Source organism: Tachypleus tridentatus, chromosome 13 (assembly GCF_004210375.1).
Source record: "Tachypleus tridentatus isolate NWPU-2018 chromosome 13, ASM421037v1, whole genome shotgun sequence".
In the NCBI taxonomy this organism is placed as follows: Eukaryota; Metazoa; Arthropoda; class Merostomata; order Xiphosura; family Limulidae; genus Tachypleus; species Tachypleus tridentatus.
Genome location: NC_134837.1, coordinates 153,544,861 through 153,571,121, shown reverse-complemented (window position 1 = coordinate 153,571,121; position 26,261 = coordinate 153,544,861). Strand labels below are relative to the sequence as shown.

The following is a 26,261-nucleotide window of genomic DNA, read 5'->3' as shown; positions in this document are numbered from 1 at the left end:
TTCAAACCATTTAGAGCAAGAACAAAAATAAGAAGATCAAGAGCCATTGCAATTGATGCAGTAAGGATCCGTTTCACACTCAGGCATCATGGCCCTTGCCACCACAACAAACACACATTAAGGAACCACAACATGATGTCTTCGAGTGACTAAACCTCTGACACTGGAAACATCTGAGAGAGTTTGGAATGTATGGCTGTACCCTGTAATTAAGATAATCTGCCTTGATGGTGGTAGGTGGATGTAGTGATGTAAATGTCAGAATAAGAACACTAGTTGGCATCACAGACCCATCTTTATGAGTGGAGATACACCTCACTGCAGAAACTCTTTGGGTGTAGAAACCAGTGAGACTCTCCAATTCTGGGATGTTCTTCAAATCCCTCTCAACAATAACTCCTTATGATGAATTCAGAGTAGCATGGGGTGTAACCTCAGTAGGTATATCCCCAGTCGCCTTTGAATGCAAGAGGAGTTCACTGTGTTAAGATGTGGATGTTTCAACCAATGTCACCAGAGTGGAGCTTCTTTACTGACTTTGGAAAGCCAGCAAGTCCCTCTAGTCACTTCTGAATAAAAAAAGGGAGACATCTGTCCTAAAAGTTTGTCTGAAAGAGAATGTAGGATAAGAAAATGTGGTCATTTACCTTTGGACTGTTTTTCACTATTTTATTTAAGTTTTTATTTCGAGGATCCATAATAAAAAAATAGGAATATTTTGGTGCCCACTGAACCTACCCACCATGGAGTACTATGAGGGGGTGCACTATAATGCCAAACAAGGACAGTGCAGACACCAGTTTCATGAGCATTATATCCAAACACCAGCATCAGATACAATGTCCACAACACCTGTTGAGAACATTCAACACTGGTTCTTGGTTGACCCTAGGCCAAGTGAACCAGCTAACTGACCCAAGGCCACCCATCTACAGGAATTCAAGACAATTTCCTGGGAGGTCCCTTCATCACATACAGGAATCCACACCAATGAGGCAACGTAGGGAATGATAGGTTCTGTAGAATAATTTTCAAGGTAAGATTGAATCATAAGTTACAAATTAACTGTATTTATGCAAGTTACATAACAGGATGTTATGGGAAGCTCAAAATATATTCATTACATGTAGTTTACAGCAAATATACAAAACACTGAGGGAAATCAGGAATAAACAAATTGACAGAACAATACTTTTAAAGATAACTTTGTTGTGAGGTTTAAAGACAAACCCAGCTTATTCAAGTGTAAGTTTAGTTGTTTAAGTATTACGAACAAAATGGATGAGTTCAGACTTTAGTTCAAAATGAAGACAACATAACACAACTGTTTCTAAAACTTAATTTTGGATACCAATGATAACATGAATATTTTGAAATTATAATCTGAGATTTATATAATAGTATTCAACTTTTTAAAAGAGTGAGTATAATGTCTCTCTCTCTCCACTGTGTTTATGACATTTGTCTTGGTGGTTTGAGTGTCCAAACCACCTCAAGTGGAAATCTTGGATTGAAACACAGTTTTTATACATTTAATTGATAAATGATTATTTTTAATGCAAGCTCTTTCAATATTAGGAAAACAAAAATACCATTATATTCTAAATTAATATTTGTTACCATTGAATTTCAAAGACCAAATGTCAAATTGGTTTAGTGGTTACAGGGCTTGACTCTTATGTGGAAGTCTCATGTTCAAATCATAGATAAATCACAATTTTGTATTAATTTTTATTTTTTAAGAAATGACCACAAGCTCCTTCATTACCATTATTGATTAAATCAAGGACCTGAGATGTTGGTTAACATTTGAATTAAAAGATGGCATGTTTACAGCATCATGCTACCACAGTTTTGCAACTGAACACTTTCAACACCATCTATAAAATAAATTATAAATGAAAATTCTGAATAAAATGAAAAATAGTTCAGAAACAGTTCAAGGAAGAAAAAATTGGTTAGCAAGAGAAAGAATACGTAGATGAATGGCACAACAAAATAATGAAAGGTTAGCAAAACGTAGGATAAACAAGACTAAGAAAAAGTAACTGATAAAGACAAACGAAGCTCCTAATGAACCAAAACAAAAATAAATTGATGCTGAAAGATATGAAAATGGGTTCTGGTCCCTCTGTGCATGGAAGAAGTGTGTATGTATTCATGCACATACATCTAAATAGTGACCATTGCACAATTAGGTTTGATGCTTTGCTACACACTGAAATAAAAAATATGGAACTTTAGTTTCAAATTTTCAGAAAGCCAATTTTGAAGCTGCAGAACAAGATGTATCATTAGTGAACTAAAATAATGAACTGAAAGCCAATGTGAGACAAATATGAATTTTTTTAAAAATAAATTACTTTTAATTCAAGATAGGCTTGTTCATAAAAAGAAAAGAATAACAGTATCAAACATAATGGGCTTACTAAAGGTGAAAATCAGAAACAAATACCTTAAGTTGAAATTACAGATAGGATGAAAAATTTAAAGAACTACAGGAAAACTAGGAATTTCATTGGAAAGAAATTAAGAAAACAAAAGGCTTTATATAAAACATGTTGGCCAATAAGAATTATATAAGTATGCTAAAAGTGAGAGCAATGTTAGAAAAGGACAGAGCTTTTGAAAAAATGCTGATAGCAATGTTTTTGTTGAAGACTGAAATAACTAAGTTATAACTGTTTTCTTCTCTTTTTCTCACAATATATCAGCAACATTCCAGATCCTGAACATCCTATAAAAATGACTGGAATTGACTTAAATCATGGAGATATTAATATATTTGAAAGATTAAAAACAAAACACCAGGACAAGACGAGGCTCTCTCTAATGGTTTCAATTACAATCACAAATCAGTTACATACAATCCTCCCTTTCATTTTTGAAAGGTCAATAGACACAAGCAGATGCCTGAGAATTAGAGCTGCACATGTTATCCGAGACATTATAGTCCAGTTAGTCTTATTTCCATAATGGGAAAAGCCTACAGAGATTGATAAAAGAAACTTTACAAAATCATCTAATGAAATGTTATATCATAAAATAAAAGCAGTATGGATTCACTAAAGGAGAGTCTTTCCTTATTAATCTGTTTACGTTTTTCTTTGATGATAATGTTATTTAGATGATAGAAAAGACAGATTAGAAACAAACAACTCTATATCAAAAAATCACGAGAAATCATATTTATAAGAGTTAGAAAGTAGATAGTTAACTGGATTATATGATAGAATGATGAAAAAAGCAAATGTTTGTTATCAACAGAATTCAGTCAGACTGTACATTATTGTTCTAGTGGAATGCTGTAGAAGTTTGTTTGTTTTTTTAATGGTACTGATAGTGGCATAATTAGTAACTAAATAATATCTGCTGATGATATTAAATGGGAACCAAATCACTACGTGCTAAAGAAAAGAACTACAGAATAATTATGGATAAGTTACTCAAACTATAAAAGCAATGCTCTTTCTGATGATGACAAACCCACTTGAATAAAAAATATATTCTCAAGACGGCTGGTATGGATATCAGCACTTTAATTAAAATAAAGTACAGAATAATGTTTCAGCCTTCTTAGGTCAGCCTGAAGATGACCTAACAAAGTTGAAACATTGTTCTGTACTTTATTTTAATTAAAGTGTTAATACCCATATCAGCCATCCTGAAATCAAAGAAATACTCTATTGCTAGTAGTAAAACCAACAGAATTTCTGTGCATTTATAGATATATTGATTCAAAGGCAACTATCTATCAGTCTATATCTATATACATACTTACAAATATACATATAAAGAAAAGCAGAAAGCAATATCATACATGGTATTCCAACTCTGTGTGTGTGTGTACATATATACGTTTGGTATAACCAAAAACAAGCCCAAACAAAAAATTTAAAAAAGGCTTCACTAATTCACAGGATCCCAGGATACAAGTTATAATGTGGGATATAAAATGTACCCTATGTTTTGGAGGTAACTGAAAAAGTACGACCCACATTGCAGTGGAAAAATGCCATCTACAAGTTTTAACCTCCATTTGCTAGTCTCACATACAGAAATAACAGAATAGCAATAGAAATAAAGATAACAGATATAAAAATTAGGAGAGTGAGATGTGGGTGCTCAAGCCTACAAGGTCCCACATCTATATCAACCTTCACTGCCTGCAGACAGCTGTGGGAAGGTGACTGCTCTCCAAACTAAAGAAGAAATGAACTGAAAAATAAAGTACTACCATTTGGGGATAAGTAAGTAAGTTTGTTTGTTTTTTTAATTTCATGCAAAGCTACATGACGGCCATCTGCATTAGGCATCCCTAATTTTGCAGTGTAAAACTAGAGGGAAGGCAGCTAGCCATCACCACCCTCTGCCAAGTCTTGGGCTTCTTTTTTAACAACAAACAGTGAGATTGACTGTCACATTATAATGGCCCCATGGCTGAAAGAGCAAGCATGTTTGTTATGATGGGGATTCGAGTGTTTTGTGTGTTTTTCTTATAGCAAAGCCACATTGGGCTATCTGCTGAGCCCACAGAAAGGAATCAAATCCCCAACCTTCAGATTATGAATGCCTTAACCACCTGGTCATGCCAGGCCAATAAGCAAGTCAAAAAGAATGTAAACCATAAATTAAAAAGGCAAAATATGGTTTATGGTTTACCTTCTTTTAATAGTAATGTACCATACCCTTCTGTTATAAGCATTATAATTTTGCATTATTCAGATATTGCAAAATTTGCAATAAATTATAATATTTTATCAGTAATGTTAAAATACTGATAAAAAATTAATATTTTTTATATTCTTTATATTGCACCTTGGGATCCTTTCAATTAGTGCAGTTTTTATTTTATTTTTGTTTTGCCTTGTTTTTGGTTATAACAAACTCAATTATATGACTAATTATATTCAGAAGCTTGGATTTATTGTTTTTTAATGCAGTCCTTCCTTCTGATTTTGTTTTAATATACTTAACTCTACCAGTATTAATATTCTCTAAAAATGTATATAAAATTGAAATACTGTGGATGATATTGCTTTCTGCTTTTCCTCTAATAGAACAGAAGGATACAAATCAATTTAAAAAAATCATATATAAATTCACTTCGAAAACAATCATATAAGTAACAGTTAATGTGTTAAAACAGATTTAATAATTTCAAACTCAAGTACTAGAATTTATGATGGAAAACACAGCATAAACACAAAATATTAGAAGTATAACTAGTTAAATACTCTAGCATAAGTTAAAAGTTGACTACAAGAATATACACACACTGAATCTAAGTGAGGGCAACAGAAGCAACATGTGGTTCACAGTATTCCTAATCCTCATTTGCCACATACTTATGACAGGCCTTGTGATGCTGTATAATAAGTCTGATGATTGGTGTACAAGGTAATGATGGTAGGGTTGGACTAGAAAAATTGAAAATTTTGGATACAAAGTACACATAACATGATAAACATGATTTTGTTTTCAGTTATATTACTTGCTTTACCATCTGTATAATACTGGTCTTATTAAACGTATTAGCTATAGTATATACTCAACCAATTATGGTTTTTTTTCATGTCTGTGAGCACAAATTTTTAAAAAATATGCAATAAATTCCAAACAAATCCTGACTGATTTCTTTCTACAGTTGGCTTTTATTCCAACTCTCTTACAAAAAAGATACTCTTATTCAAGTTTAGAAGATTATCTGGAAAATTTATAGAATAAGGTGCTCTGATTTATTTGTGCTATATACCTAAAACATTAGGATGAAAGAACAAAATATTCAGATTTTGTGAAAACAAACTAGGCTCCAGTTAAAACTGTTTTATTTTACTAACAGGGTAACCAGATTATGTAAAGATGTGCCATCAACAATAGTAAAGACTAGCATTTCATAAGAGTTTAAGATAATAATTGATTATTTTCTTTGAAGTAGAAGTGGGTTTAAGTTTTTACTATTATTTGAAGGGTAGGTATACAAGAATAGCATTGAAGGATGCATATGTTATGTATGGTGTCTCTTTTTACTCTACTGGCAAATGATATATATAATGTCAAATACTTTTTATAAAACATACCTTTCATCACAGAATGCTTATTTCTTTATACCTTTAATTATTTTACAGGGATGTTACACTACAGTTACGTGTCTATTTCTTCATCACTCTTTTCACATCCACCCTTGAGAATAATGTAAAATTAGCCCTTTATTTTGTATTTTCTCTCACCACTTACTTGAAATTTCACCCTACCTCACTTGGAGATGTGGCGTATAATTATAAAGTTTAAGACATTATTGCACCGGGAAATTTCCCAACATCTTGTAATATTAATAAAAAGGCCTCAACTACAGTGTCAAAGTTTCGTTAGACCGCGATGCGGGTACATTCACGGTCTGTTAGTCTTACATAACAGTCATACTAAGCCTAACAAAGTATTAACTGTATTCGTATTACTATTACTCATTTTACGACCGGTAAAGCTTTATAAGATTTAAAAAATACTCAAGCAGTTTACCCTTATATCTATTATATAGGTGTTCTAGTCGTTTCTTATCTACTGCAAGTTTTGGCTCTCGAAAATAAAGATCAGGATTTTGAAAATAATTATCGGAAGCAACATCCAGCTTCCAGTCATGTTGTGCAAGGCAATAAACTGCTGTTTTTTCGCCTGTTTGGGTGAAAGCGACGAACTGCTTCACTTTTTCCTTCTGCGACGACTTTAGTTTATGCTACAAAACAAAACAAAAATAATGTAAATAAACGAAATTTAATTGTTGCAAGTATCCATGAAATAATTAATAAAGTTATAAAACCTACCATGTTACCACCATTCCAAGCCATCGGAAACACATTTCAGATGACATGCGCAGATCCTCTCTTTCATTGTCCAACAGCTGATCAAACCTGGTAAAAAAAAAAAAAAAAGAAGAAAGAAATATTTTCTACTACATGATATAATATCAACATGTTATTATTATCCCAACAATAAAATAAAATCGAACTAACACAAAAATAAAAGCATATTATATAAAGCAATACTGATCCATTTAATTAATTATATTGACATTTTTGCTACAGTCAGATTTATGTCTCCTCATCAGATACTGGAACTGTTTCGTATAGAATTAAAAATGTCACTTTAAGTATCAAAGATATTTAAATTGAATACATTTAATACTATAGCAGATAGCCAATTATGTAGCTTTGTTCATAATTCAAAACAAACCACTTCAATAAATTATTTGTCGGAATCTTAACAAAACATGACTTATCAGTTACTTAATACATTGAAATATACAAAAGAGTTAGTAAATATTTAATTACTAAGATATTTTATTATATTATGTGAAGGCGTTTGCTATAGCAGAGTAGTTTGATGGATGAAATGCGGATCCTAATCACTACACACTCCGCACTTTCAGCTATGTGTATGTGAGTAGATGGGGGATATAACTGCTCCAGTAATCCTGTTATTTGGTTAAAATTAACCTTGTAAGTAGTGTTTGCTGCCAACTAGTTGTCCTTCTTGTGATTACTATTTCTAAATTGAGATATCTATTCAAAATATTCGCATGAGGCTTAGTTCATGTGTTAAATAATAATAACAAATACGTGTTTTGTAAAATACCATTTCAAGATAATGTAACTTATAGATACACTACTGGCTAAAATCTTAGGGCCAATGAACATAAAAAAAAAAAAAATGCATTTTGCGTTGTTAGACTCAACCACTTATTTGAGTAGAGCTTCGAAAGATGAAAATAAGAAAAGGGAAAATAAAAATACAAAACTTTTTTAGCATTTAATAGGGAAAATGTGAACACAATGAAATTAGCCTAAATACTAGCTGGTCAAAAGTTTAAGACCATACTGAAACGAAGCGTTAATCGGTAAACACGTAAAGAAATTTAGTGATTTGTGTTCAAGCATTAGCGTTGTCAACATCTGCCACGTTCACACTCTGTAAACATTGGGTAAAATCATGGTTAAAAGCAATGTAACACAGGAGTGTGAACAGTGGCAGAATGTTGCTGCAAAGCTAATGCTTCAACACAAATCGCTGGTGAGATTGGGCATAGTAAAACTGCTGTTGCAAATTTCTTAAAAGACCTTGAGGGATACGGAACGAGAATTTCAAGTGGTCGACCCAAGAAATTTTCGCCGGCGTTGAGCAGGAGGATTCGACGGGTTGTTCGGCAGGACACCAGCCGATCGTCGAACCAGATTAAGGCCTATATGGACGCATAATGCCGCTCAAGAACAATAAGACGGCATCTACAAGAGAAAAGCTTTAACAACCGTAAACGTCTTCAAAGGTCACGCCTCCTTCCACACCACGAAACAGCTTGGTTAAACTTTTCTGAGAAACATCAAACATGGGATGTAGAAAAGTGGACGAATGTTTTACTCTCTGATGAGAAAACTTTAACCTTGATGGTCCAAATGGTTTTCAACGTTACTGGCACAATAAGGATATTCCATCGGAGACATTTCCTACACGACTCAGTGGAGGAGATTCCATCCTTATCTGGGGGCTTTCTCCTTCCATGGAACAATGGAGCTTCAGGTTATACAGGGCGTCAAACAGCAGCTGGCTACACTGGCATGTTGGAGAGAGCATCCTTACTGACTGAAAGCCCTCGCTTGTGTATAAATGACTGGATCTTTCAGCAGGACAACGCTGCAATCCACAATGCCTGCAGGACAAAGGACTTTTTCATGGCGAATAACGCGATTCTTTTGGACCATCTAGCGTATTCGCCCGAGCATTGAAAATATTTGGGGGTATATGGCAATGGAAGTCTATAGAAATGGACGTCAATTCCAAACAGTGCATGATCTTCGTTAAGCCATCTTCATTACTTGGAATAACTTTCCAGCCAGCCTTCTGCAAACGTTTATATCAACCATGCCAAAGCAAATGTTTGCAGTTATTCGCAATGACGGCCGTGCAACTCACTACTGAGACCTTTTGTAGGGCATTCCCTACCTTGTTTATGACTTCTTTTTTGTATGGTCTTAAACTTTTGATCAGCTAGTATTTAGGCTAATTTTAGTGCTAAGTCTGAAAGCTTATAATGCAGTTGTTGGTAGAGCACATATAACATCTCGTACAGTTTTGTGCTTAACCTCAAACAAACATCCTATTGAAGCCTTGGCTGCAAGTCCTCCAATGTAGTAGTTGATTTGGAATAGGAAGTGGCCCCACCAAAGGTATTACGGGTCTAGAACAACACGCAATAAAGATGAAATACCATTTTTTCCAATTGAAAAGGAGGCAACTGACACTTCAAAAAAATGTCTTTCCTTCTAGTAGTATAGTACCCAGGCTTCTATCCATCCTGTTGTATCCTTGCAATAATGTTTTAGGGTTAGCATATATTAAAGTATAACAACTGCAGGATCTGAGCCCTGGACTATTTGGCATAAAGTAGCACAGAAGCTGATGTCGATTCAATCATGTTTAAGCCAGTAGCTGTTGTGTTTGTCTCTCTGCTGATGGCCAACTGGAGATACACTACATGGCTAAAAGTATGTGGATACCCGACCATCACACCCATATGTGCTTGTTGAACATCTTATTCCAAAACCATGGGCATTAAGATGGAGTTGGTTCCCCTTTGCTGCTATAACAGCCTCCACTCTTCTGGGAAGGCTTTTCACGAGATTCTGAAACATGGCTGCGGGGATTCGCTCTTATTCAGCCACAAGAGCATTGGTGAGGTCGGGCACTGAAGTCGGGTGAGAAGGCCTAGCTCACAGTCGTCGTTCCAATTCATCCCAAAGGTGTTTGATGGAGTTGAGGTCAGGGATCTGTGCAGGCCAGTCAAGTTCTTCCACACTATCCTCGGTAAACCATGTCTTTATGGAAGTCGCTTTGTGCACGAGGACATTGTCATGCTGAAACAAAAAAGAGCCTTTCCCAAACTATTGTCACAAAGGTAGAAGCATACAATTCTTTAGGATGTCATTGTATGCCATTGTAGCATTAATATTTCTCTTCTCTAGAACTAAAGAGCCTAGCCTAAACCATGAAAAACAGCCCCAGACGATTATTTCTCTTCCACAAATCTTTACAGTTGACACTATGTATTCAGGCAGGTAGCGTTCTCCTGGCATCCGCTAAACCAAGGTTTGTTTATCTGACTGCCAGATAGTGAAGCATGATCATCACTACACAGTAAGCATTTCCACTGCTTCAATGGCAATGTGCTTTACACCACTCCAGATGATGCTTGGCATTGCAAATGGTGATCTTAGGCTTGTGTGTGGCTGTTAAGCCATGGAAGCCCATTTCATGAAGCTCCTGATGAACAGTTTTTATGCTGACGTTGCTTCCAGAGGCAGTTTTGAACTCCGTAGTGAGTACTGCAACTGTGGACAGACGATTTTTACGCGCTACACGCTTCAGCATTCGACAGTCCTGTTCTGTGAACTTGTTTAGCCTACCGCTTCGTGGCTGAGCTGTTGTTGTTTCTAAACATTTCTACTTCACAATAACAGCACTTATAGTTGATCAAGGCAGCTCTAGCAGGGCAGAAATTTGACGAACTGACTTGTTGGAAAGGCGTCATCCTATGACAGTGCCACGTTAAAAGACACTGAGCTCTTCAGTACGACCCATTCTACTGTCAATGTTTAACTATGGAGATTGCATGGCTGTATGCTTGATTTTATGCGACTGTTAGCAATGGGTGTGGCTGAAATAGCCAAACCAACTGATTAGAAGGGGTATCCACATACTTTTGGTCATGTAGTGTACTTAGGGATTCTGAGATTGTACACCTCAATAGACTTTCCTGATTCTTGGAAAATCTCTTTGAACACTTTAGCTATAAAAAGATTTTATTGAGCTGAGGTATGTGGTGGTTCCATCAGAGATGCAGACACAGTGTTACCACTGTTTCTTGATAGAACAACACCTTATGGGCAATGGATATGTTTTTTCCAACTTCTTAAGAGGTTCTGGCTTGACTAGTGTTGACTTAGTCATGGGTGTCATCACCAGAAGATGAATGGTGGAAAAGTTGAACTCTGATGTCTGTTGTGCTGCCAAAGCTAGTGTGAAAGATGCCCTCTTAATGGATTGAGCGTCATCACCACAATCTTTCACTGATGTGTTGGCAGAATATTGGACAGCCTGATTTACTGCATTTAGAGGTTTCACAAAGGACAAGAAAATAATTTCAACAGCCAACTATTCTCTAAGTTGTGCAAAGTGTTGAGTGTGGTAAAGATGCGTACTTTGTCTTATGAACCATATTCTTATGGTTTAGCAGAACAGCTAACGCAAACTATAAACTATTTATGCATGTAAAGTTTGTTAATGCTGACAGAAATGACTGAAATGAACATCATGATGACATATAGTCCAACAGAACAAAAATCAGTTGGTTATTTGGTGAATATGCTCGTGTTTAATAAAGAAATACTGTTCCTTGTGGATGTGAAGTAAGACCTGCCCCTAGATTATAGGTGCTGCAGTGACCATAATAATATGTGGAGTGATTAAGGTCAGCACTTGTTGATGCTTTAGTTTGCTCATTAACACCCAATTCTAGTCGTGAGTGTCGGAATGTAGATGGCTGTGTGATGTTTGAATATATAATTTTATTTTATTATATTTAATGCGTGTGTATGTGTTTTTTGTATAGCAAAGCCACAAAGGGCTATCTGCTTAGCCCACCGAGGGGAATCGAACCCCTGATTTTAGCGTTGTAAATCCAAAGACATACCGCTGTACTAGCGGGGTCATTATATTTAATATAGGTATAAAGGCGTTCCTTTATATTGGTTTACTTTGGATTTAAGTTGTTGTATAAGTAAGGCTTCTTTAATTTTGCGTTTGTTTCTTTATTTAGTATTTGAGTGTTTTCTATGGTTATGTTGTGTTTATTTGACTTGCAGTGTTCGAAAACGTGTGAAGGTGACTTTTATGTTCTTTGAATCTGGTTTCCAATTTTCTACTTGTTTCTTCAATATAGAAGTCGTGGCAGTTATCACATTGTATTTTATAAATAATGTTGGTGTGATGTTTGTCAGTGTAGTTTTTACATAGTATAGACCTCAGTTTTGTGTCTGGTTATTGAAAAAATTTGGTATTAACTGGAATGTCATATTTTGTTACTAGTTTTTGCCAAATGTTGGTTACTTGTCTGCTGATGTCGGGAATATATGGTATGCAGCAGTATATGGTTTCGTGATTTTTTGATTCGTGAGATCCAAACATGTGGTCAGCTTTCGGTCAGTTACCTCTTTCTTTTTTTGTGAACCTGACGATGACCGAAGAAGGTCAAAACGTTGTTCGCTCTTCTACGTAAAATATTTTCTCAACCCAAACGAGCCGTTTTTGCATATATATTTCTGGTTTTTAGGTGTGTGACTCCGCAGACATGTCGCTGTGCCACTGGGGAGCGAGATAGAAGATAATATTATTGGTCGGCTACAGACATAGGAAACGATATTGTGATAACGCTTATTAATCGAAAAGCTACAAAATTTGACTAGGAACATTTGTATATTTCGAACATTACGAATTGTTGAAATATAGTGAAAGTATTTCGGACATTAAATATCTTCATCGGTAAGAAGCGAACTTGTAAGCGGTGTGAGGCCAATCAAGAGACGACAGGTAGCAAGCTAGCTAACTTAAGCGAGGTGAAACGATGTCAACTCAGAATTAACGTGCTTGTCGTGAACCTGGATCGTCGATAAAATAGTCAGTTCTAGACCAAACACACTATTCAGTATTATTTGTAAGTTTGTAAAACTCTTGTATATAAATCATCATTTGCAATAACTGTTAGTTATAACCGTTATTATAAATTGTATTGTTTTTGTTTGTATATTAAAATATACTTGTGTTAACAAAATTGTGTATTAATCTTGTTGGCAAATATTATAAATTTGATACATATTAACATTTAATTACCTTCTAAATTCATATTTCCGGTTATTTGAAACAGTTATATTTTAACATACGTAACATAATAACACGGAGGCTCTACCGAAATAAAATGTAATACGTAACAGTATTTTAGTCGTAATTTTAGTGTTATGGTTAGTCGTAGCTATACTATTTCTTCTGCTATATAGTATATTTCATAAGATTTTGACTTCATTTTCTCCATTTACTATTTTATATGATGTTCTTCTTTCCAGCTATTGCTTAGAGTTCTTTAGTGTAGTTTAACCTACATGAGTAATTTGGTTCTTCAGCCAGTATGAGTAACAAAACTAACAATTCAATGAGTTGACATGACACAAAACCGAATCAAGGTTAATCCAACATGAACTTATGCCTTCACTCATGAATATAGACGATTTACTATCTGCCTCAATGAAATTTACTTTTTTCCCGTCACTCTTTCATATCCCTTATCTATCTCCTGATGTGCATATCCTCTGTTCTTGGTGAAATAACTACATATACTGTTAAGATGTACATGAAACAGCTATACATCTTAAATTTCAGTTCTTAAATCTCACTGTGTACGCATTCAATTCAAGCCATCCAGGCAACTATTATGATGATACTGCACTAAACATGTCCTCACAATTAGTTCTACTTAGGTATCAGAACAAGGGGCAGCACTCAATTTCCTTAACTGGTCTGATATTTATAGGGCTCAATCAGTCATATCATACATAACAATCTACTTATTACATATAAGTGTTCATGCACATATAAGTGCAGAGTTTATTAATAAAATGTCCAGTCTGTGTACTTAAGAAGAAATTTTCATCACAGTCTTTTAAAAGATTGTACATTTCTTATGACAATATGGTTTTCGATTAGTCACGTGCTTATGACTGGAAAATGTTTTGTTTTTATATACATAAAATACAAGGAAAAAGCCAAATCAAAAACCCTTTAATTAATATCATTATTCACACCATTCTACTGTACAGTTTTCAAATTTTGAAGCTGAGTAACATAAGTAAATATACATCTTATTCTAAAGTTTTTATTAAATATGTATTGAAGTGTACCAAAGGAGGCAACATACATTTTAATTTTCACTACTGTAGTACTCATATCATACGTTCTATTACCACTACTGCATCCAAAGTTGACACGGTTACAACTTTACACAATGAAGTATGTAGATTCATAGATACAATATATATATTAATTATTTTACATTAACATCTAATATAAAACAAGACAAAGACATTGGAGCAGTTACTGGGGAAGCTACAAGGATCTACAGATTCAAGACTTATCATTCAGAGAGTAAGTTTCTTGCACATTTTAAAACCAATCATAAAATTTGCTTTACACTTTTATTATGCTCATTTTTATAATTACTTTTCATTCTAAACATTCAACACGTACAGAACTACTGAAAACAGCATAGCTTTATAACACTAATACCTGTACTATGTTCTACAAAAAACTTTTGTATCATTATTTCAACTCTATGTATCTGCACGCCAAGTCTTGCATCATGCAACAAAACCCATGTAATGTGTAATGTTCTTAAATCTATAATTATGAAAAGCATATATAAAAATAAATATGACAGAATCATTAAATTTAAAACTCATCACAATATAGAAGACAAGAAGTTTTCTTCAGAATTCTGTTTCGTTATTGCTCTTCATAATTCAATCCCATAAACAGCAGATTTAGACATTATTAGACCCCTTAGCAGCAAGTTTGTCTTCAGGCAAACTGTGGGTCTTTGATTTTTACATTTATTTGATATTCAAAACCTTATTCATATACTTATATTTAGACATGTTATTTTTAACATGCTTTTAATGTTATATGTACATTATTTACAAATTCTCATGCTCCAATTTACAACAATTACGACAGTTTCTGGGTGTGATAAGTTACAAAGCAGTTTTCATTGTGCAGTAGCACTTTCCCATCTTGATTCCTTCTTTCCAGGTCATACTTTACACACTTTGTTTTGATATTTCTTATTTTAGTTTCAGGTAATCAGGGTGTAAAAATATCCTTCCATAAGTTATGCAGTGAAGTTGCTATGGGGGCTACTTTAGTTTGCTCAGATCTATGTTTAGGTTTTGGCTTAACAAATGCATCAGTTGATACAACTTCTAGCATTATTAAGCTCATATCATAAATCTATTTCTCCCTGCAGAAGCTATGCCTATTAATCAATGATGATGAATATGTAATACAAAAGAGAAAAATAAGAAATTTAATATATGAAAATGCATACATGCTACTGATATGTTCTGCCATCTATCCACAGTCCATGTAACTCAGTTATACACCACACACAATTTTCAGGGATCCCATAAAAGTAAAAGAGACATCATTATGGACATCTTTCAGGATTGTTGGTTAAGGAGTTAATTATTTCAGTTATCATACATCAGAATTATCATTATACTTTCAATGTAAGTTCAAATGTCCATTTCTGCAGCAGGACATACACAATAAGAAAAACATTAAGTACTGTGTATCTTGCATATATTTTTGTTTGTTTTTTGAATTTCATACAAAGCTATTTGAGGGCTATCTGTGCTAGCTGTTCCTAATTTAGCAGTGTAAAACCAGAGGGAAGGCAGCTAGTCATCTCCACCCACTGCCAACTCTTGGGCTACTCTTTTACCAATGGATAGTGGGATTGACAGTCACATTGTAACACCCTTTCGGCTGGGAGGGCGAGCATGTTTGATGCAACCGGGATTCGAACCCGCAACCCTCGGATTATGAGTCGAACACTGTAACACGCTTGGCCATGCCGGGCCACAAATATTTTGTCTTATAAAATTACTAAAGTCAAAAAGTACCTGAACAAAGTACAAAAACAAAATCATCAGAGTGTATCACAATTTATAACTTAATGTAAATTTCCCATCTTAAGCAATATTTAAACACTCTCAAGACTCAAAAAGGAGGCTTATTTGCTTCAATACTTTAGCATTTACAAGTAAAATATCATAGATCTGGTATAGAAATTATCTCTAAGCGGTAGTTTGATAACAATCTTAAATATTAGATAAGAAAAATTAAAAATCAAAAGCATATGTGTTTATACATATACGTATTACTATTTAGATTAGATTCTGAGATTATACACATCATTCCATAGTACAAACTGTGAGATAAAATAATGTTAAAATGTAAAAATATATATAACATGACAGGTATGTGAATTTTCAAAACAATTATACAAAAAATTAGAAAAAAAGACACTTTATATTATTATGCTTCTGAATTAGAACATGCAAAAAGTTACACAAAAATAACAATGATTCACTAATTTTTAGGATTTTTTTTAATGCTGCTTGTTATGTAAGAGACAGTTTGTTATAAGAATTAAATGTTCTAACATCACAGTGGAAAAATGGTAAACCTACATATTAACTTTTGCAGAAAACTAAAGAAACCTGCTACTTTATCAGAAGCTTATATATTTTCTTACTGCGAGTTAATAATGAAAATCTGTGTTAGAAAAAAAGTTGGACATGTTCCAGCTTTATGAGATTTGTGGTCCAATTATTTTTCTTATTTCAAATTTGCATCTGGTATTTATTATCATAGATATTTTACTTTAATATTAGTAAGTATACAAAACATCCAATGTTTCAGCAACTCCACTATAAAATCAAAATGGAATTTAATATTTTAATAAAATATAAAAAGTTAACTTTTGCATGCTGAAAAACAAACTACATATGAAAATATTCTTCTTTTAAATGAAGAAGCAAAGATAAGTAGCACTCAACTATTCAGCACACAATAAAGAATTCATCAAAAGAAATACTTAAGAAAAGCAAAGAGCACACCCAAGAAAAGTTAAGAGATTCAAAGTTATAAAAAGCAATAGCTTGAAAATGTAACAATACATTTTTTCATAAGTTATGAAATAAAAATTTTTTGTTTTGCACTTTAACCTAGCAGGGTGAGAATATTTACATTAATTTAATGTGTATACAGAGATCCTTTGACTTATTTTGTACTGCAGTGTAAGTTTCTTTGTTTATATTATTATTTTAATCTATTATTTTTCATTGTGCCATAACTATTTACAGTTTCATCCTAACAGAAACTGATTAGTGTTTTCATATACAAATATCACTTTCAAAATCTGAAATACATATTTTCCTATTTAGATATGAATGAGATTCATCATATACACTGAAGTGATACCTTTAAACTAGCCAATTCTCCAAGAAACAATAATATTTTAACAATAACTGGTACAATTAGAATAATGAAAATATCTCTTCAAAACTCTTTTCATCACATAAAAAGATTAGTGGTATTAAATTGCAATATTTTGTAATCTCCACAGTAAAATTTGTGTAATTATCCTAAATAAAGTTACACATTGTTTAAAGTGACAAACCAGTTACTATTTCTGTCTGAAATAGTTTTTTCATATCAATTCTTCAATGTTCTACATGTTTGCTTTTCAGTGAGTGTGTGTGTTTTTTTTGTTTTTTTTAACATTAAAGCCATTTGCTCTTTAAAATTATTATTAATAAAATACATAAATACAGGCATAATCCAGTTCTGTATATACATATATAAAAGTGGAATACTATCTCACTAATATTCTCTGTTTTGTCAACTTTAAATTTAGGAAAATTAATAAAGAGCCAATAATATAAATTTAAAGGATTAGACAAACAGAAAAAAAAGTTTTAAAAATATCACACACAAAAAAAAGACAAACTTATTTTAAATATCTTTACTTTAGTCTAGAGTATAAAATGTTTCTGAAATACAACTTTCATACAAACTCTTGAAATAAATTATATTCAGATGCTTCAACAGATACGAAAAATTAACCTAAAACATTTTGACATTTTCAAACTGCAACTACTTGCATACAGATCAAGTTTACAAACACTATATGTGTGTGTGTGTGTGTGTGTGTGTGCACGTATATATATATATATATATAGTAAATTTGTTAAATTATATTCTTCTATAAAACAAAACTCCCCATTTTAGAACTTGAGAATTATTTTTACTATACAAATTATAATATAACTTTAAATGTGAGTTTTTCTGTTATTGACAAATTGTAAAGAACAAACTTAAAAACTATTTTCCCAAAACTATTACATTTATTTTGCACTTTAAGTTTTAATAAATAAATCTGCTAATTCCTGAATAATAACAAAATGTATGCTACTCACTTGACACCAGTATATCTTTAAATAAATACCATTACACATATGTACATAAAAGGTCCACTCAAATTGTTCTCTAAAACATAAAAAAGCTTATAATTTCTATATTTGTGACCATAATTCAGCTTTACACCAGTCAAGGTACAGATAACCCTAGACGAGCCACTGCCATTGCTTGTCTTCTTCTCATGACTTCCCAGTATGCTTCATGAACTAGAAAAACATTAAAATTTGTTATTAATACACAATTTCTATCCAACTATTAAATTTTACATTATACTTTTAAAAATGTTATATCAATTAATTCCAACTTAATAGACTGTTCATGGCAAGTTGGATACTATTCAATTGTGTTTATCATTTTGACTTGTAAACACTTGAGAAAGTAAAGAAAAATGTTATCAGAGCAGTTATAGTTTTAAATAATTTTTTAATTATTATTTTCTTTAGCTTTTATGCTGTTGGTAGGTCAAAGTGTGCATGTCACAACCCATTAGAATTACATTTAAAATTTAATTAAAAGTACTTTATTATCAAGGTATACAAATAAATTTGGCATAAAAACAATTAATAAGTCAAATTTTAATACAAGTTTTAACTTTTTACTTTTATAAACAAATGTTACAAAAATCTTCAAACTTCCCAAATATGAAAATCGTAACATTTGTTCTCCGTATCTTCTCCCTTCTCAAATGTATTTATCACCATTTTCTCAAGTACAAAATTTAATGTAAATTACTCATTATAATATAGACATTACTAAGACAAAGCTTAATTTTTATAGCCTTCAGTCTTATTTGTTAATGGAGTCATAAAGTACAAAATCAGACCCACTTGCAATTCTCATCTATCATGTCCTCTCTTTCCCAAATTAACAATAGTTCTCTCTGATGTTTTATACTATAATAATTACAACCAGCAGAAGGGCAAGATTTAATATATTAAATAACATATAATATTGTTTTCAGTACAAACTGACTTTACTTCATCTTTAAAAGTTTAGCATGCAGTGTTGACAAAACAAGCTTAGTTAATTATTTTAAGTTTTAAATGCAATAGTTAGAAAGCCTATTTAATTATGATAACATTTATTATGTTTATTGTGTGTTTTATTATTCTGTGTCATTAGAAGAATCATTTAAGTAAACAAAAACTATTTAATGTACTCATATTAGTAGCATAAAAATGTAGGCTTAAATTTCATCAGTAACCAACAGCAAAAAAACTAGTTCAAAGGTAAGTACTATATTTATTGTTTTTCAGGCATATTACTTTTTATTATTATTATAATAACTAAAATATAAAAATTAGAAATGCATTAGAATAGATTAGGTAAGAAAAAGACAAATAATAAAAATTGTTTAAAAGGTATGTTTGCAAGCAGCTTACGCACTGTGTCACTCATAAACATTAATTAATTAATTAGACATGCCAATAAAACAATAAAATTAAATATAATCAGATGTATATTGTTACAAGCCTTGAGCTATTTAGAATAAACATTGTTGCTTCATGTTATAATCTGTAGTTATTCTGAAAAGGCAGAAAGGGCAATTTAGATTTATTTTATATTTTTTATGGTGGTTACACAGTCAGTCAAATGAATTGTGTCCAAATTGTATGTTTTCCTTATAGCAAAGCCACATTGGGCTATCTGACTTTAATGTTATGTCCACATAGAGTTAGGTCTGATAAAATAACATACAAAATATTTATCAAAACTTTTATCAAAATTAGATATTTTATCTAGGAGGTTTCAGCAGTTGAACAATTGAAGATGCAGAAAAATATTTTTCATTTATCACTTTACACTAACTCAATATTTTCATGGACAAATTTTCAGTAAAAGACTACATTTTTTGTGTACAAAAATATTTGTAATGAATGTTTACTAAGAGCTTAGTAAATTTTGTGAAGATATACAATATGCATTAAAATTTATGATATGGAAACTCTGATGTTTATTTTAAGGTTACAAGGTCAGTCACATGAAACAGTTCCATATGAGAAGAGTTAAGCATATTTTATATTGAATAAATAATGGCATACTCCATTTATAATTTTTTTTAAGTTTGAGTAATATTACTAGTTATGATGTTCAAACACTTTTGAATATTATTATTTTTATTATTAATTTTGTATTCCTAAAAATTATTTTGTAGTTATTTTATTGTATAAATTTAGGACTAACCCAAATCTCCTACAGTGGCCAAAACTTATGAAATGTTATTGCAATTATGATAAAAAATGTTGTTAACAGTAAGAGTGCCTAAATGATATATTAATGCATTATAATTATTAAATGCTTTAATATTGTGGTGTATTGACTTGTTTTTATGATATTATAGACTTCTCATCACTTCTTTTTTTTAAATTTTAAGAATGACTTTATTAGTTTTAGACCAAACAGTTGTTAGAAATCTGATATATGATTAATTTGATTTATTAAAATAACACATACTTACCACCACATTTAACCAACCCTTGTTGAATGTACCTCAGGTAGCAAAAGAATTCACAAACAGATGCTATCTGAAATAAAACAACAAAACAAAAACATTAAACCCATTAATTGTTTTCACATAGGCTCAGTCAAATTGACTGAGTTTGTAACTATTTTTTACTCATTACAGTTTACATATTTAACTTTTAATGCAATAAATGTATCATTACAAGCTTTGGCACACTTTCAGAAAATGACTTTTCATGTTAAGATTTACAAATACTTTTATTCATCTGAAAATTTCTAAATTTTGTTTATGTAATCTATAAAGCTTCCTAGATAATTATAAAGTTTATTGCAAAAGTTTTATTGCAAAAATAAACTGCAGTTTATTGCAAAAGTATGGACAGTCAAAGAAAGCATTAAGCCTTTATGACACACTTTCATTTTTGTTAGGGGAAAAGGAAATTTTTAAGGCACACACATGCACATAATACTTTAAGTTTTTTTTTTCTCTAAAACTGATTAACCATCATTAATTTTTTCTTTGTATATCAACAAGTCAATACATTTTATTTGTGGATCAGCTGATGTCTAACTTCTATTTCCTAAAGCTTACCCTATTTCGACAAAGCTGAGAGAGGTAATACCACTGCTTCTCTTCTCCAAGTTTCATTCTGTACTTGCACAGTCTTGGCATTTCTAACAGACAGCATTTTCTAAAACAAATGGAAAAAAACAAAAACTAAACTTCAGGAGTAATATTTAAGGGTAAACCTTCTGTTATGGACTTCCTTTTCTGCATGTGTCATAAGACTATCTGAGTTATAATTTAAACTACTTTCTTGTCATTGTATACAAATAAAGCTAATAATCCAAATTTTAAATTTAAGAATTTGAAAGAAAATATTTTTAAAAATCTTGAATTTCCACTAGTATGAGAATTGGGACATTTGTTTTTGGATGCATCCCCTCTTCTCTAACTTGTTTACCACCTTCCAAGTATAAAATTTAATGTAAATCCCTCATTACAATGTTGTCATTACTAAGGCAATGCATAATTTTTACAGCTTTCAATCTTATTTGGTTACAGAGCCATAAAATTGAAAATCAGGCTCCTCCTGCCATGTCCATCTGTCACATCCTATCTCGAAAATTGCCAATAGTTATCTGAGATGTTTAATACTATATTATTTGTACTAATAGGAAGCCAATATTTTAATCTATCAAACTGTGTATTACATTATGTTGTTTTTGGACAGATAATTGTCTATTTTACTTCTAGTTCCAACTTTATTCCCATGGGAAACACATGGACTAGCTTTGCTAAATTTCTAACAGCTCTTGCTGCATAGTGAGAAAGCTAAAACAATTGTGTTAATTAAGAACATTGTTTTTCGTGGAATATTTTCTGTGTTCTGTGGTGCATTACTTAATTAAATAAAAAGTTATCTAGCCTATAGTACCATTAAAACAAAAAAGTAGGTTTAAATTTCTTCGAAAGTTGACAGAAAAAGAGGAAAAGAAAACACAGGTAAGTATTATATATTTTGTTTTTCATGTGTATTCTTTATTAATATAAAAGTAGCCAAAATATAAAAATTGCAAACGTTTTAGGTTAGATCAGGTGAAATAATTATAACCATAAAAGTTTAAATAACGTATGCTGTCAAATTACGAGTAGCCTGTGCATTACCTAATTCAATAGGATAATGTCAGTGTCACATTTGCCAAGTGATTTACAACTTTTTATCATTGGAATATTAGTTAGACATGATTCAAACAGCAGTAAAACAATGTGTGTAAACAGATGTACTATTAAGAGCTTAATGCTCTTTAGGATAAAAAATGTTGTTTCATGTTACTGTTTCAAGTTATTCTGAAAGAAAAAAAAAGTGATTTAGATTCATTTTGATTTTTTTCTTGTTGGTTGTCAGATCAGTCAAACTGACCAACCTTGTATAAAATTCATAGTATTCCTGGAAAAAAAATACCTGAAATTTTTTTAGGAAGTATTAAAGGTTTTGGCAAATGAAATTTGAGATTTTTCAGATGAAGAAAAACTATTTTTAATATTAACATGAAAATCACTTTACACTCAACAGTTTGATTCTTTATATTAATGTAAAAAGTTTTAATGAAAATACTCGACAGAAAATTCTGACTTTTTTGTCTATAAATGACTTTTAATGCTTACTGAAAGCCTGGGAAATTCCTTGAAGATACACAAGCATATTAGAAGTTATAATATTAAAACTCTAAAAATCAATTTGGGGTCAATTTTTAACACATTTTAGATGCTTATTAACTCTTGCTCTAGACTTGATTGAAATGACTTAAATTTCATGTTTGTGCTTTGACTTGCTGGCAGAAAACACTGAAGCACAAGCATAGAAAGTATGAAAATAGATGAACATTTGACAATTGGTGAGAGTAGGGTGATACATTTTAAATATCACTAATGATGAAGAGGATTGCAAATTAATGTGGGGGGGGGGGGGTTTGCAGCAGCAGAGCAGTTGGAATACTTTGGAAAATATTACCTGAAAAATCACTGCAGTTTCCTTCATTTTATTATTATTGATTATACCTACAAAGAAGTTTTTCATGGTAACTTTCAAATTTAAAATTACCTTTGTCAGTAGTTTTATGTGTAGTATTTTCAGTTAAAACTGACTTCTTGCAACATTAAATAAAGTAACTCCACTATCTAATGGGAGAATCAACCTGGAAACATTACAAAATAATTCTGAAATTACTGACTTTTAAAGAGAGATACTGGATAGAATGTAAAACACACAGAGAAAACAACCTTTCCTTAATTTTCAAGAGCAATCAAAATTAAACAAGTGCTCAGTATGAAAGGCAGGACTCTTCTAGACAGTTAACTCTCTAAACATTCCTAAGAATTTATCAAAAGTTTTATTGAGAACAAGTTAACTTTACTGATTATACTTTGAAAAATATCTGTATTAAACTTGACTTAGCAGGGACTGAGCTTGAGAGTAAGTTAACTGACAGATCACAGATTCCATAATGTTATATTCTTAGAATGCAGACACCACCTATGTCACTGTCAATAAAAAAATAATGGAGGTTACAAACTTGAGAGAGCTTCTGCACAACAAATACTGAAAACTGCTGCTTACATTAAGAGCAACCTTACAACTATTTTACGCATAACAGACAAGTTGTTATATGAGGCAAATGATACAGAACTACAGGCAGATAGAACAAAAGTAACTTCACAACTTTCTTGACCATGGGTTGTGTGAAAACTGCACATACCTAGAACAAACAAAAAGTTTAAAAAAATGATAGATCAAAGATGAGGGAAACACTATTCTACTTATGTGTTGATTGTTGACGGTGATCTTAAAGAAGTAAATCACTACTGACATGAAATTGATTTGGTTTGTTTTGCATTTTGTGCAAAGCTACACAAGGGGCTATCTGCACTAGCTGTCCCTAATTTAGCAGTGTAAGACAAGAGGGAAGGCAGCTAGTCATCACCACCCACTGCCAACTCTTGGGCCACTCTTTTACCAATGAAGAGTGAGATTGACTGTAACATTGTAACACTCCCACAGCTGAAAGGGTGACCACGTTTAGTGTGACGAGGATTTGAACCCTAGAAGGCATTGAATTCAAAGAAATGCAAGAATTTTTTTTTACTCTCTAAATGATAAAAATCCACGTGTTTCTGTGGGCTTTGCATGAAGTGGTTGTACCCCTTTAGATAAGTTATTATGACATGTGGTTGAAAGGTTATCACATACTCTTTTCTTAATGCAAGTACACCATACGTGAAGTTAAATATTTTATTAAAATTGTTTATAGTTTTTTAAGTTCACTTCTTTTTTATCAACACACAGACTCACACACAAACAATTAAATTTTCTAACAACAATAAAACAGGATACATACTTTGGAAAGGGAGTTTTGCTACTGACAGCTTCAATGACAATACTGTTGTCTTCTATGGCTTTTAAAACTTCATTTGCAAGCTGTAAACAACACATATTAGATTGAAGGTTTACTATAAAAAACCATAAAAATAATTGTTTTTTTACTGATGCAATAATTTAAAATCTTGAATTTTTTGACACTGCAAAGTTTTTGTTATACATATGTATATATATATGAATGGTCAGATAGATAAACACTTAAAATTTACAATCAACTACTAAATACAGATAAGAAACAAGTATTTAGAAGACAAGAATAAATAAGGTTGTTTACTACTTACAATGTATGCTAACAACTCATAAAATCACCATTATTCTTAGCACAAACTGATAAACTGATGCACACTTTATAATATTATCTAACTTCTCAGTCAAACAAACAATAATTATATCACTTTTTAGCTTGAAATATAAAATATTGTTAAATACTGTTTTAATAAAAAAATAAAAATATACTCTCGAATTTCTACTTTTATATTACCAATTAGAAAGCTTCATTTTACACATCAAATCAAACTGGTTGATACATATCAAATAACTTCCCTTTATATCTTATCTTACTGATTAAAAACAAACTGCTCTCACTGCAAATCATACAGACAAAGTATAACAAAGATTTACCTGTAAACAATAACCTCAACTTTAAATATGGTACCATCAATATCTCTGTCAGCTGTGATATGTTTTCAACAATATTTTAATGACCTATTTTACTAAAGATTTGTCTGTGCATTACCAAAGGTTTTACCAAGTCTGATCAAAACATGACTTTCATACTATTATTAAAAATCTTTTCACCTCAAAGTTTTACAGTACATTTGCATGACTCTAGAACCCCTTAAGTAACATTTTTTTTTGTAAAATTTTATATATTCTTACTTTCTTCTACTTTTGACTTTTACTGTAGCAAAATGATCAATGTATAGTGTCATTTGAAGTCAGAAACTATGAAATACAATAAATAATTCAATTTCTTTTAAACTAAGCATTGACTGCAGTATTGATTCGAGCTGAATTTAACAGTTTCAAATGTTAAGTTTTTGACACCTTTCCTTTGACTTTAAAGTTTTATACTATCCTTTGTACCCAGTGAAGTATTCATTATCATGTGAAAAGCAAAAAAATCATTGCAAAGACCATTCACTGCTTTCCATAGAGCTTTCATTAGCAGCATGTGATTATCTAACACTGGAGTTTGTGAAATTTTAAACATTTCATTTTACTAAAGCTCTATTAAGTTAAGCTGAAAAGTTTCTAATAATCATATTTTAGTTATTTGTTTATTCAAATAATATGCATTTTGAAACACTAAAGTAAAATGCACCAAAACTATTAAATTTTATTTGGCTTTATAAGCAAATTACAAATAGAGTGAGAGGATGGGAGGTGCTTCTCTGGTAGGTTTGACAAATTTATTGCTATCTCAGCAAATCAAGAATGTAGGAGGGTTAAATGTTATATTGCTTGCAATTAAGTATAATTTGTTTCTAATTAATGCAAAACTGCATGACCCAATTATCCAAGTTAGAAAACTCAAGTGGACAAATCAGAGTGCACACACACCTTACAAAATACAGAAAAAAATGAGGTTTAAGTATTTTTTAATTAAGAAGTTAAATGTGAAAGGATAAATATTGCTTGTTTTTAATAAATGCAAAAACATTGTCAGGCATGAAAAGTTCATCACAGAAAATCTCAAACATATATAGAAGTATTTAG

The 26,261-nt window shown here is 31.7% G+C and overlaps 2 protein-coding genes across 4 annotated transcripts in view; both read right to left on the bottom strand.

Annotated features, from left to right (window-relative positions):
• The window catches only part of LOC143236719 (DCN1-like protein 1), a 41,767-nt gene extending 34,858 nt beyond the window's left edge, over nucleotides 1-6,909 (bottom strand). For all 3 annotated transcript variants that reach the window (XR_013019726.1, XM_076475156.1, XM_076475157.1), the window contains exons 1-2: nucleotides 6,822-6,909; nucleotides 6,520-6,733 (exon numbers count right to left, since the gene is read on the bottom strand). Coding sequence is in view for 2 of the 3 variants with exons in the window: in XM_076475156.1 (XP_076331271.1) it covers nucleotides 6,520-6,733; nucleotides 6,822-6,845 (238 nt within the window). In the remaining variant the exon portion in view is untranslated. The remainder of the gene's footprint in view (nucleotides 1-6,519; nucleotides 6,734-6,821) is intronic.
• Nucleotides 6,910-13,861: 6,952 nt separating this feature from the next.
• The window catches only part of LOC143237267 (guanine nucleotide exchange factor for Rab-3A-like), a 46,784-nt gene continuing 34,384 nt past the window's right edge, over nucleotides 13,862-26,261 (bottom strand). Inside the window, exons 8-11 of the mRNA XM_076476331.1 lie at nucleotides 24,502-24,581; nucleotides 21,194-21,293; nucleotides 20,597-20,663; nucleotides 13,862-18,344 (exon numbers count right to left, since the gene is read on the bottom strand). Of these exons, the coding sequence (XP_076332446.1) occupies nucleotides 18,268-18,344; nucleotides 20,597-20,663; nucleotides 21,194-21,293; nucleotides 24,502-24,581 (324 nt within the window). The 3' untranslated portion in view covers nucleotides 13,862-18,267. The remainder of the gene's footprint in view (nucleotides 18,345-20,596; nucleotides 20,664-21,193; nucleotides 21,294-24,501; nucleotides 24,582-26,261) is intronic.